Source organism: Moschus berezovskii, chromosome 24 (assembly GCF_049115385.1).
Source record: "Moschus berezovskii isolate FMDL1 chromosome 24, NW_MosBer_1.0, whole genome shotgun sequence".
Classification (NCBI taxonomy): Eukaryota; Metazoa; Chordata; class Mammalia; order Artiodactyla; family Moschidae; genus Moschus; species Moschus berezovskii.
In genome coordinates, this window is record NC_142483.1 from 15464675 (window position 1) to 15477837 (window position 13163).

Consider the following 13163-nt stretch of genomic DNA (forward strand, 5'->3'; position numbering starts at 1 on the left):
GAGGATCTGTCAATTTATATGTGGATAAAAATGGAACTTGTGAGGGAAAGTTCACTGAAAGAGACTGTACTGTCAAACACAGAGACCAGAATATTTGAGTTTTAGTCCCATTCCATCACCCATGAGCTGAGCGGCCTTGGGATAACCCAGGGGAGGCAACTAAGTCCCAACCAAGGGCCAGCTTAGGGTACAAGGGGCCTCCCAGAGTGCTGCGTTGAGAAGTTAACTGGTGCCACGGTTGATTAATGACGTCTACCCAGGGCCCAGAATAGACACTGGACCAGAATAGAACAGTGATGCACAGGTCCCATATTTTCATTTCTAGGCATGTCATTTCACCTCACTGAACCCAATTTCCATCTTTAAAATGAAAGAGCATGGATTTACTGTTTCTCAAAGTATGGCCTTCCAAACATTTGCATCAGAATCATTGGGCACCCTTGTTAAATCAAAGATTCCTGGGCCTCACAGCAGAGCACAGAACCAGAATCACTAGGATATGGGACCCAGGGAACTATATTTTAAGAAGTTTTCTTGATTAGTGGTCCCCAACATTTTTGACAATTTTTCCACTTACTGAGGCGGGGGTGGGGGCGATGGTTTCAGGATGATTCAAGCTCATTACATTTACTGTGCACTTTATTTCTATTATTATTGTATCAGCCCCACCTCAGATCATCAGGCATTAGATCCCAGAGATTGGGGACCCCTGCTCTAGATGACAAGATTATTTTGGATCCATATAGAAGTTTGATATCCACTGGAATAAAACACTTAAAAATAAATCTACTATTCTTTATCCCCTGACAAGGAAATTTGCCAGTTCCTATCAAATTGTTTTGTCTGTTTTTCAAATACACTGATGTTCTGATTTTTGGCAATTTTTGAAAATTCCCTCTGTGTTTGCATTTATTCTTCATCAAGTGAAAGGCTAAAAGTTAGATGCATATAGGGTTTGGAAACCAACAGCTCACTGACCAAAGCTGCCCCACAGAGCTATTTTGTTCAACTTGAGCATCATATTTTAAAATCTGAACTTGAATATTTTGAGGTAAGTCAACGATGCTCCAGTTTGTCATAGGCACCAGCAGTCCCAACTGCTTAACACCAAACCCACTTCCCTCATTTTTGCTCCCTACCTGACCCTACATAGCATCTAAGTTCTCAACTCCTCATGTAAAGTTCAGTACAGATTTCACATGCCTGAGACTGTGGATCAGCAAATTGAATAATTATTGCCAAGGTAATTCCAAAAAATAATGGAATTCACAGATCAGCTAGTTTAAATGTATGTTTTGAAGATAAGGTATTGAGAGGAGAACATATTTGCCCAATGTAATGCAATTATCAAGTAGTGGGGACAGTTTGAGAGGGCCACACTCCCATAGACACCCAGATTTCCTTCCTTGGCCTCCCTTAAATCTCAGAGGAAGTGCGTTTAAGTAAAAGGAGTAGTTTCAGATTCAAGAATTGTTTGGGGACTTAAACTAGAATAAATCAAATCTCAGGAGGGGAAAAAGGATAAAATCCTGCCAAGAATACATGATATGGAAAAGAATATGGTGTAAGTTTATTTCTGTATATTTGGAAAAAGAAATCAAGGGTACAAATGGACTGACATCATGTCACTGAAAGATTGCAGAAGGGATACCAAATCATTCATAGTTTTTGAAACAACATTCTTCCATTCAAATTTTATAAACAAAGTTACTACTAGAAAGTTTTGATACTAAATTCTTGAAAATTGTAAAAAGAATATTTTCCCTGAAAAATCATCTTATTCTTTTTATCTCAAATAAAATCTGATCTTTTTTAATTTAAAGTTGTAATCTTACAATTTTAATAGGAACATTAAGACTATACAGCCATTGAAATCTGGCTGCTTTTTTACGTTCTATATTTTTAGCATAGAGTAGTGATTCTTAGACTAGAGTGTACATCACAGTCACCTGGATAGTGTGACGAAGTGCAGACTTCTCGGCTCTACTCGAGGCTCTGATTCAGGAGGTATACATGGGGCCTAATAATTATACTTTTGACAGACATCTCCTGGTGATTCTGATGTAGACGTCAGATAAAACTTCTTTAAGATTCACCGACTTCTGGAATCAGTGGGCTATTTAGTCTAATTCCCCCATACTACAAATGGGCAATTTGAGGCCCAGGGAGTGAGAGTTATTTGTCAAGGTCACCCAGTTAGTGGCAGAGCTGCGACTGGGTCCTAGGCCACTATCCACTAGACCTCATTACCTCAAGGTCTATGATAACACGGAAAATAGTAGGAAACAATGCGGTTACTACAGTGTGAAATCCAAAACAAAACAAACAACAAAAAGACCCCATTACCTCTTGCATTTGTGGGAAATCCTACAAAGTGCTACAGAATAAGAAATGATGATAAAGACACAGAAAAACAGCATATTGGGGTCTACTTACATGCTTTTAAACTTAAGATTTCTTTGCTTCAGAGTTTGAAAATAATTATGTCAATAACACGGACCTACTTAAAGACTGCATTGATTCATGATATGTCCAACCAAAAATAAGCTATCTTTCTTCAGAATCCTTGCAAACTTTACCTCATCTGCTCTTGGGTACTGATTCTTTGACACTTAGGAAGTGATGGGGGATATAACATGCAAATTCAACTCCAAGGCCTACTTGTGCCCAGCCCAGCACACTACATACCCTCTGCGGGGAGGAGTACAAAAGTGCCCACAGAATGAATGAACTAACTTGGGTAGAAGGAAACGGACTAGAAATCATTTTAGGAATCAGTAGACATCAGAATGACCTATTTGCCTAGTAGATTTTCTTCATTCTTTTGGTCAAAGTAATCCTTTTAAACATCAGTCAGAACTAAGACTTTCAAACGGCTTCCTACCCGCTTCAGAGTGAAAGTCAAAGTTCGTCATCCTTTCTCACAAGGCCCTTCAAGGAACACCCCCTCTCCACCCACCGTTCCCCTCTGCTCTTGATTCCCTGCAGTACACTCCCTCCAGAAGTGCTCACGGCTCATCCCTCACTTTCCTCAGGTCTTTCCTCATATGCACCCTTCTTAGTAAGACCTGACCTGGTCATTCTACCCCAGCATTCCCTGAACCCTCTCCTTGCTTTCTTCTTTGAAGTCTCACATGTTTTACTTGTTTATTTTCTATGTCTCCTCAGTCCCATTAGAATCTAATCTCCATGAAGGCCAGGATTTTTACCACTTCTTTTCTCTGCTGGATCCCTGATGCCCACAAAAGTGCCTGTCACATGGTGGTGGCTCACTCCATCAACACCCACAGATAGTACACTAGGCACTGGGGGAAGGTGAGCCAACACACCCAAGTAACATACATATACAGGTATGCTTCGGCTTGGAGTCTAGCAGAGAAAACCAATTAATCACATTAAAACAGAAAAATGAACAATTAAGATTGTTACAAGAGCTCTGGGAAACTCATGGTATTCATGAAAACATAATAGAGGATTTTACCTAGAAGGCTTCCCCAATGAAATGATTGATAATAATAATAACAGTTATAACTTAATATACACCTATTATCCTAACACTTTCCATATATTAATACATTTTCTCCTCAACATAATCCACTAGAGTAGGTAGTATTATTATCCTCTTTTACAAATGAAGAAACTGAGAAAGTGAGAGGTTAAGTATCCAAAGTATTAAATGTCAGACCTAAGATTTGAAACCTATGAGTCTGGCTCCATATCCACAGTCTTGACTCTGTGCAATACAGCTTCTCAGCTCTCAGAAGAAGAGGAATTAAATCTGCAGGGAGTAAAAAACATTCTGGGCTCAACAATAACATGTGCAAAGAGTCTGAGGCAGCAGGAAACAATGGTGCACTTAAGAATCTAGAAGGCTAGCATGGCTAGAGCACAAAGTATGGGAGAAGAGAGATGGGGATAAGGCTGGAAAAGGAGGAAGGAAAGATGAATGGAAGGTACGGAAGGAGGGAGGAAGGTAAAGGAGGCAGGCAGAGAAGTGCCTAGTCAGGAGAGAGCCAGAGAACAAGATGGGGTGGACCCTTAGGGCAAGGTTAAAGATTTCAGTTTCCATCATCCTAAAAACAATGGCAAGGTAGTGGAGGTTTTTAAGCAGGGCCAAGGGTGAAGTGATCAAGCATGTATTTCAAAAAGATACCAATGGCTTCAGCATGCTGAGTCTACTGCTGAAGATTGCCTGGGAAGGGAAGGCCCGGCTGGTACTAGGGTTGGTGTGAGTACATGGAGAAAAACAAGCACATTGCAATGCATTTGGACCATTTCCTCCCAACCACATTGCCATAAACCATACCACAGCTGCTGTTTAGTCCAAGCTCACCTTCTCTGACAAAGCCTCCTCGAGCGTCGCCAGTGCAGTGTCTGTGTTACTGGAATCAGTCTGCAAGGACTTGACTCTGTCTTTCAGATTGGTCAATTGCTTGTCTTTATCCCTAAGCTGTTCTTGTAAGTTTTCAATCTGAAAGTAAAAATCACCATATTTAATGTACCATTTATTACATATCCAGTACAAAGGACCTGTGGGGGGAAAAACAAAAAAAAGACCCAAGATTATGGAACTTGTTGGTATTAGGAGGTTACACTTTTATTTAGAATCAAGGCCATTTTGACGAGACCATCTTTCTCCCATGTAATTCAACTTTGTGTTTAAACAGCAATAGAGATGAGCAGAAAATCTCCCTCCATTCAAATGCAAGCCTTTCAGACACATAAGCACTATTATTTCTATTTCTATCCCTTTCACGAGTCTTTAAGTCTTGAGTCCATAAGCCTAATTTTGGTGCAGTGAATCAGAGAAACATATATGCAGAATTCTTTCAATGAACAGACACATACTGGGTGAGCACTGAGCACCCTATCAGTATATGGCAGAACCTATGTAGTCATTCACTCACTCCTTTATTCTGCATTAGACTCTGTGTGATATGCCAAATGCTGTCAAGTGGCTGTTTCAAAGTAACCACATGAAAAGCCAAGTAGGTTATCACCAGTAGACTGTTAATGGGAAGAACTTGTGATATAAATCAAATGTAACAAGTACTAAACACTCCATTTGGCAAGTAAGTCATGTGCTGGCAACCAACCAGCCACTTTTATCCACTATCTGCAGCCTGAAATAAACACACCAAATAGCCGATTATAACGCCTGCTCAGGAGCAACAGCAAGGACTTTCTCTTGGGCATTGCATACATTATCATTCATGTTTTTATTCTCTACTTTCGAACCATGTATTTCTTATCTAAGGATTAAAAAAAATTCCCACTGTACAAACAATTTATTCATATTAAGGGTTTTAAAATGACAAGGAAAAAAAGCAGTACAACTCTAAGATAAGTCCATTCAAAATATTTGTATTCTGCACGCAGGCTTTCTCAGGAAATCACTCCAAATGTATGTTTCACAATGTGCAACTCAAACAAATTTGGGGATTACTTGATTCATGTAGCATGAATCTGGAACGGCAACACAAATAGTGACCAGAGTAGAAGCAATAATGAGGAGGAGGCAGAGTGACAGCGAAGGTGCAGCAAAGGTGGCAGCAATGGCAGCATCATAAAAGCTCTGAATGCAAAGATAATGACCCTGCTGACCCTCAGTCTGAGGATAGAAGACGCGAATCATTGTTCAAATGGCTAAAATGGATGTGGGCTAACGGAAATGAACTTTTCCTCCTTCCATTCTTCCCACTTTTCTTTGCTCCCTCCTTTTTTATTCATTCCTTTTCTCCTTATTCTTCTTCCCCTTTTTGTCAATGTACTTTTTTTTAATGTTGTTCTGCCTTGAGACAGACATCCTGGTTTAGATGAAATAACTAACCTTTTACTTCATCAAACTGCACTGCATTCCTATTCAGCTACCACTGTGAGAATTCGCTGTCTCTCCACGGAAAACACAGGAACTCAAAAGGTATAATCATCTGCCGTCAAAACAAAGGCTCCCTCCCTTCCAGACAAGTGTTCATGTGATTACAGGACACCATAAGCAAATGTATGAGTGAGCAAAAACATCGGTGGTTACATGTCAGAATGACAGTCGCTCTATAGAAGTCAGCAGCTGAGAGGACTAACTCTTGCGAGAGACTGTGTGTTACTATTTTTGAGTACACTCACATCCACATCTGTGTCCACATATGTGTGCAAATCTATGGCAGCTCCAAGCAAACTGATTAAGTTCTCCAGCCTGGAAGACAGTGGGAGACAGTGCCCTGGATAAAGGAGAGACTTTCTCTCAGGGCATCAGCCTTGGGGCAGCAGCACCACTTATTTCAAAGGACTTCAGGCGCTGGAAATAGAGGCTAAAGAAGACTGCTGTAAGCCTGTGTGAGACTCTCTGTGGCCTTCTCAATTACTGGGGAGATTAAGGATATGGAGGGTATGCAGGTAGGAGATAAGAGCTGGAGAAATGTGGGCTGGTGAGACCTGGAGACACAGTAGTGACACAGCTACGGATCTCACATCTAAGAACTCAGCAGAAGAGCCAAGTATTTCACAGACAAGACTGAACAGATCTGGAACTGGAGACATATACAGAGGAAGGGATACACCACTTTAAAAATGTTGCACAAGGATTGCCAAAAATGATTCTTAATAAAGACAAAGTACTGACTAGGGTGGGGAATATAGCCTATAGTGTAGTAAGAAATAAAACTACAAATAGACACATATACGCAACTATAAAGTATATTTTTTTTCTGGAAAAAAAATGACAAAAAAATTTAACTGTGTTTAACTTTAGGGACTGCAAGGAGATCCAGCCAGTCCATTCTAAAGGAGATCAGTCCTATGTGTTCATTGGAAGGACTGATGCTAAAGCTGAAGTTCCAATACTTTGGCCACCTCATGCAAAGAGTTGACTCACTGTCAAAGACTCTGATGCTGGGAGAGATTAGGGGCAGGAGGAGAAGGGGACCAAAGAGAATGAGGTGGCTGGATGGCATCACCGACTCGATGGACATGAGTTTGAGTGAACTCTGGGAGTTGGTGATGGACAGGGAGGCCTGGCGTGCTGTGGTTCATGGGGTTGCAAAGAGTCGGACACGACTGAGCGACTGAACTGAACTGAACTGAACTTTAGGGAAAGGGTCTAGGGTGCAAAAAGGTGGAAGTGAGCTTTTGTTTCTGTTTTCTTACATTTCTATAGTGTTTTGATTGAACTTTCTAACCACGTAAGTTTTATTCATTTTTAATGCCAATCAACATTATCTGGATGGAGAGATTATGGGTCATTTTTAGTTTATATATAATAATTTAAACCATTATGCTAGTATTTAAAATCATATTTGCATGCTGTTGATAACTAGAAAAGGATTGAAGAGGAAAAAGAGTAGAATGTAAAATCATATGATGTTTGTATGTAAAAAGAAAAAAATTTGGTATAGAAGAAATATATATACATAATTCATTAAAATATTATTTGGTATATTTGATTTTACAATTCTTTATACTTTCCTACATCTGTCAGCTTGGTTTTCTTGAATATAACAGAATAAAAGATATTTAAGATCAACTACAAAATACCAGAATGATTCTTTGAATATGTTTTGAACAATAAGTTTGTACTTTTTATTATAAAAGGACTCATTGTAGGAGGAAACTTTTGTTTTTACTGTTCAGTTGCTAAGTCATGTCCAACTCTTTATCTCCTTGTTATTCTAAGAAAGAAGGATTCAATTCTTAAAATTAGGAAACTGGGGATAAATGTAAAATTCTGCATCTTTCAAAAAATTATTTTGCAGCTTTCTAATGTTCATAAATCATTAACAACAAACATTTACCAAAAAAAAAAAAAAGGCGTAAATTTTTCTTCAAAGGATGAGGTTATATAGGTTCAAATAGCAGGCAGTGGAAAATAAGCAAACTGAAAACCAGGATTAGGATGGGGAGGTCTGGGGATGAAAACTGAGGATTTTGTGAGAAATTGCACATGCTGCAAAAAATGGAATCCACCTAAGCAACATAGTCAACTCATTGGTCACTGTGACTTGATAAAATAAGAGATGGACCTGAGCACAGGGTTGTCCTTGCCTTTGAATTAAGCCGCCTTTTCATCAGAGCTGGACAACTCAGAAGGAGACAGCCTTGCTGCAGTGGTACCTGTACCTCCCAGAGCAGACCACTGGAGAGGAGGTATGGGTCAGGGAGAGCTCAGGCCCTGGGGGTCACTGGGCAGCCCTAATAGTAATGGCTTCAAGCTGACTACTGAAACCTCAGGTCTGCCAAGTTCAAGGAGGGTCAGTGCCCAGAGGGAGTTTTTTGGTGAGTTTTCACACAAATGTGGTCCCCAGTGGGAGTTGACACTGACTGAACAGCAGCATCCTTCTTGACTCCACATTTGCCCCCCCTCCCATTTGGTCTCCAAATTTCAGCACGTCACCTTCCTACAATGCAGATCTCACTGAATGACTTTTTTCCTTAGAACTCTTCAAATGTTCCCTCATTGCCTCCAGATAAAGCCCAAACTGCCTGACATCACAGAAGAGGCCCCTCATGGGAAGGCTCACTGGTCTTCCACCATACCCCAGCCTTGCCTAACCTCTCCTACGACCTCCCAGCACCAGGCTTCTTCATAGCCTCTCCATCTTTGCCTTTCTTTGTTCTGCTTGGGAGATTCTTCTCATCCTAATTTTTTTTTTTTTAACCAAGTTCTACTCAAACATTTAGATATCAACATATTAATTAACTCCTCCAGGAAGCCTTCTTTTCATAACACCCACTCTGGCCCAGAGTAAGTCCCCTACTTTTCACACACTTTTCAAATTGCCACTTTACTTGTCTCTTTACAATGTGACTGAGTTCCGTTAAGAATTCTGTCATACTCACTCTGTATTTCTGGACACAGCAGCCAACTGTGTTGGCGATACCGTGTATTTATTGAATGAATAAAAGAAGAAGGAAGGAACCCTAAAGAGACTGTCTTGTGTGAAAGGAGTAGACCATACCAGGTGATAGCTGAGTCCCTTCGGCACTTAGATCCTACAAGGAAGAAATTAAAAGCATGAAGCTCTGTATATAGTCAGAGTACCTTAAATAAGCTGATGAATCCTTATGCTTTCAAATATTACACAAAGGTATTTTTTTGGCTGTTTTTTTATAGAGTTGTGAAATTAGTTACTAAAAAACATTTTCTTTTCTCCATATCACATATCAGTATAATTTCTGTTATCCACATCTAAGGTATCAGTCAGACCTTTTAGCTGAATCAATAAGAACATCTCAGGCTGGTTTAAGCATAAACAAACCTCCAGGAATATTGGAGACCCAGGGTTGGAGAAAATAATCCAGAACAGAGCCCAAAGTTTTGATGCAACTGGCCTGGTGCAGACCCTGTTGCCCCAGCTGCACAGTACCAGAAACTGAGACTTATAGCACAAATCTAGATTCACCAGTGAAGCCATCAGGTCCATCATTTCGTCTAGGTGATCAATTTGTTAGCATACAATTGTTTATAGTACTTACTTATAAACCCTTATAACCCTTTAGGTTTCTGTAGAATTGGTAGGAATATCTCCACTTTCTCATCTTCGTAATTAAATTTTTCTTTTTCTCCCCTTAATCTACCTAGTTAAAGGTTTGTCAATTTTGTTGAGCTTTTCAAATAACCAAATTTTGCTTTCATTGATTTTCTCTATCATTTTTCTAGTCTTTATCTCTGTTCTATTCTTTGTTTTCTTCCTTATGCTAGCTTTGATTTTGGTTTTCCTTTTTTAGTTTCTTAAGCTGTAAGTTTAAGTTGTTGATTTGAGTTTTTTTTTTTTTAATGCAAGCATTTATAGGTATATTTTTTTACCCTTAGTATTGCTTTCACTGCATCCCATAAGTTTTGGTATGTTGTGTTTGTATTTTCATTTACTCAAGTTATTTTCTAATTTCCCTTCTGATTTCTGTTTTGGTCCACTGGCTGCTTGAATGTGTTATTTAATTTTCACATATTTGTGACTTTTTAGTTTTCCTTCTGTTACTGATATCTAACTTCTTCTATAGCAGAAAAAAATAACTTTGCATGATATCATCTATCTTTTTAAATCTACTGAGATTTAATTTACAGCCCAACAAAGGTTCTATCCTGAAAAATGTCCTTCACGCACCTGAAAACAATGTATGTGCTATTGTTGAGTATTCTGAACATGACTTGTCAGATCTCATTGGTTTATTGTGTTAAGTCCTCTACTTCCCTACTTATATTCTCTCTAGTTGTTCTATTATTGAGAGTGGAATATTGAAGTCTCCAACTGTTATTGTGAAACTGCCTTATATATAATGATGGTCTGTCATTAGGTACATAAATATTTATAATTGTCATATCTTCTTGTTGTATTGAAACTTCTACTAGTTTATAATGCCTTTCTCTGTTTCCGTTTGAATTTAAAGTCTATTTTGACTGATATTAGTATTAACTATCCTGGCTCTCTCTCAGTTACTATTTGGATGAAAAACATTTTTCCACCCCTATTTGTGTTTTGGGGTCTAAAGTAAAGCTTTTGTAGACAGGATAAACTTGTATCATGCTTTTTTTCTTTTTCTCCCTTAATCTATTCTGTCAATCTCTATTTTCCATTGAAAAGTTTAATCTATTTGCAATTGAAGTGATTACTGAAAAGGAAGGACATATTCTGTCACTTTGCTATTTGTTTCCTGTATACCTTATATACTTTAAAACATTTTTGTCCCTCATTTCTTGCATGATTGTCTTCTTTTGTGTTTAGTTGCTTCTTGCAGTGAAATGGTCACATTCTTTTATTTTCTTTTGAGTATATTCTATAAAAATTTTCTTTGTGGTTACCATGGGAATTACATTTACCATCCAAAGCTACAACACTTAATTTGAATTTATACCAGCCTAACTTCAATAACATACAAAAGGAGAGTTTTTTACACTTTTGTCCCCAACCCTTATAGTTGTCAATGTCACAAAATTATATCTTTATAAACTGTGTGCCTAAAAACATAAACAGTTCTTGTAAATGCAATGGTCTCTTAAAGTATGTAGAAAACAAAACAATGGAATATGTGAAATTTTAATGTGGTATTTCTGATGCAATTATTTTTACAAGGCCAAAAATTTAAATTAAACTTTCATTTTACAAAAAAGTTAGTCAGGTACTGGGTACAACAGCATTATTCCAAGAACCAATATTCTAAACCTGTCTCTGCTTCTGAGCAACATCACTGTCAGCATTAGGGTCTGGATGAAGACTAAGGGAATCTGTTTATGAAGTAGTTGTTCAGACAGAGCTACAGAAGTCTGTCCTCAGTCTAAAAGCTGCACTGAAATTTCTAACATATGTAGCACTGTGTTTCCAAGGCAAACCATTCAGTATCACAGTAATCCTCAAACATGGATGCCAAAGAATCTGAAGTTGACCAGTGCTATGAACACCTATAAGACCTTCTAGAATTAATACTAAAAAAGATATCCATTGCATCATAGGGGACTGGAATGCAAAAGCAGGAAGTCAAGAGATACCAGGAATAATAGGCAAGTTGGTCTTGGAGCACAAAATGAATCAGGGTGAAGGCTAACAGAGTATTCTTAAGAGAACGTTCTGGTTAGAGCAAACACACTTTTCTAAAAACCTAAGAGACGACTCTACACATGGACATCATCAAATGATCAATGTTAAAATCAGATTGATTATGTCTGATTATATGAAAGAGGAGAGTAAAAAAGTTGGCTTAAAACTCAACATTCAGAAAACTAAGATTATGGCATCCAGTTCCATCACTTCATGGCAAATAGATGGGGAAACAATGGAAACAGTGTTATTTTGGGGAGCTCCAAAATCACTGCAGATGGTGACTGCACCCATAAAATGAAAAGATGCTTGCTTCTTGGAAGAAAAGTTATTACCAACCTAGACAACATATTATAAAGCAAAGACATTACATTGCCAACAAAGGTCCATCTAGTCAAAGTTATTTTTTTTTCCAATAGTCATGTATGGAAGTGAGAGTTGTTCTATAAAGAAAGCTGAGCACTGAAGAATTGATGCTTTTGAACTGTGGTATTGGAGAAGACTCTTGAGAGTCCCTTAGACTGCAAGAAGATCCAACCAGTCAATCCTAAAGGAAATCAGCTCTGAATACTCATTGAAAGGACTGATGCTGAAGCTGAAACTCCATTACTTTGGCCACCTGATGCAAAGAACTGAATCATTGGAAAAGACCCTGATGCTGGGAAAGATTAAAGGTCGGAGGAGAATGGAATGACAGAGGATGAGATGGTTGGATGGCATCACCAATGCGATGGACATGAGTTTGAGCAAGCTTCAAGAGTTGGTGATGGACAGGGAGGCCTGGCGCGCTGCCTTCCATGAGGTCACAAAGAGTCGGACAGGACTGAGCAACTGAACTGAACTGAACTGATTATGTCCTTTGCAGCCGAAGATGGAGAAGCTCTATACAGTCAGTAAAAACAAGACCAGGAGCAGATGGTGACTCAAGTCATGAGCCCAACATTGCAAAATTCAGGCTTAAATTGAAAAATGTAGGGAAAACCACTAGGCCTTTCAGGTATAACCTAAGTCAAATACCTTATGTTTATATAGTGGAGTGATGAATAGACTCAAGGGATTAGATCTGGTACAGTGCCTGAAGAGCTATTGATGGAGGTTCTAACATTTTACAGGAGGCAGTGACCAAAATCATCCCAAAGAAAAAGAAATGCAAGAAGGCAAAGTGGTTGTCTAACAAGGCTTTACATATTTCTGAGGAAAGAAGAGAATTGAAACGCAAAGGAGAAAAGGAAAGATATACCCATCTGAATGCAGAGTTCCAAAGAACAGCAAGGAGATAAGAAAGGTTTCTTAAGTGAACAATGCAAAGATAAAGAGGAAAACAACAGAATGGGAAAGACTAGAGATCTCTTCCCTTGGTATCTCTAATTTTCTTGAAGAGATCTCTTGTTTTTCCTATTCTGTTGTTTTCCTCTATTTCTTTGCATTGATCGCTGAGGAAGACTTTCTTATCTCTCCCTGCTATTCTTTGGAACTCTGCATTCAGATGCTTATATCTTTCCTTTTCTCCTTTGCTTTTCGCATCTCTTCTTTTCACAGCTATTTGTAAAGCCTCCTCAGACGCCATTTTGCTTTTTTGCATTTCTTTTCCATGGGGATGGTCTTGGTCCCTGTCTCCTGTACAATGTCACAAACCTC

The 13163-nt window shown here is 38.7% G+C and overlaps 1 protein-coding gene across 1 annotated transcript in view; it reads right to left on the minus strand.

Moving 5' to 3' along the window:
- Nucleotides 1-13163, minus strand: part of LOC129547943 (ERC protein 2) — a 276497-nt gene that overhangs the window by 142229 nt on the left and 121105 nt on the right. Inside the window, exon 5 of the mRNA XM_088831677.1 lies at nt 4334-4471. Within this exon, the coding sequence (XP_088687803.1) occupies nt 4334-4471 (138 nt within the window). The remainder of the gene's footprint in view (nt 1-4333; nt 4472-13163) is intronic.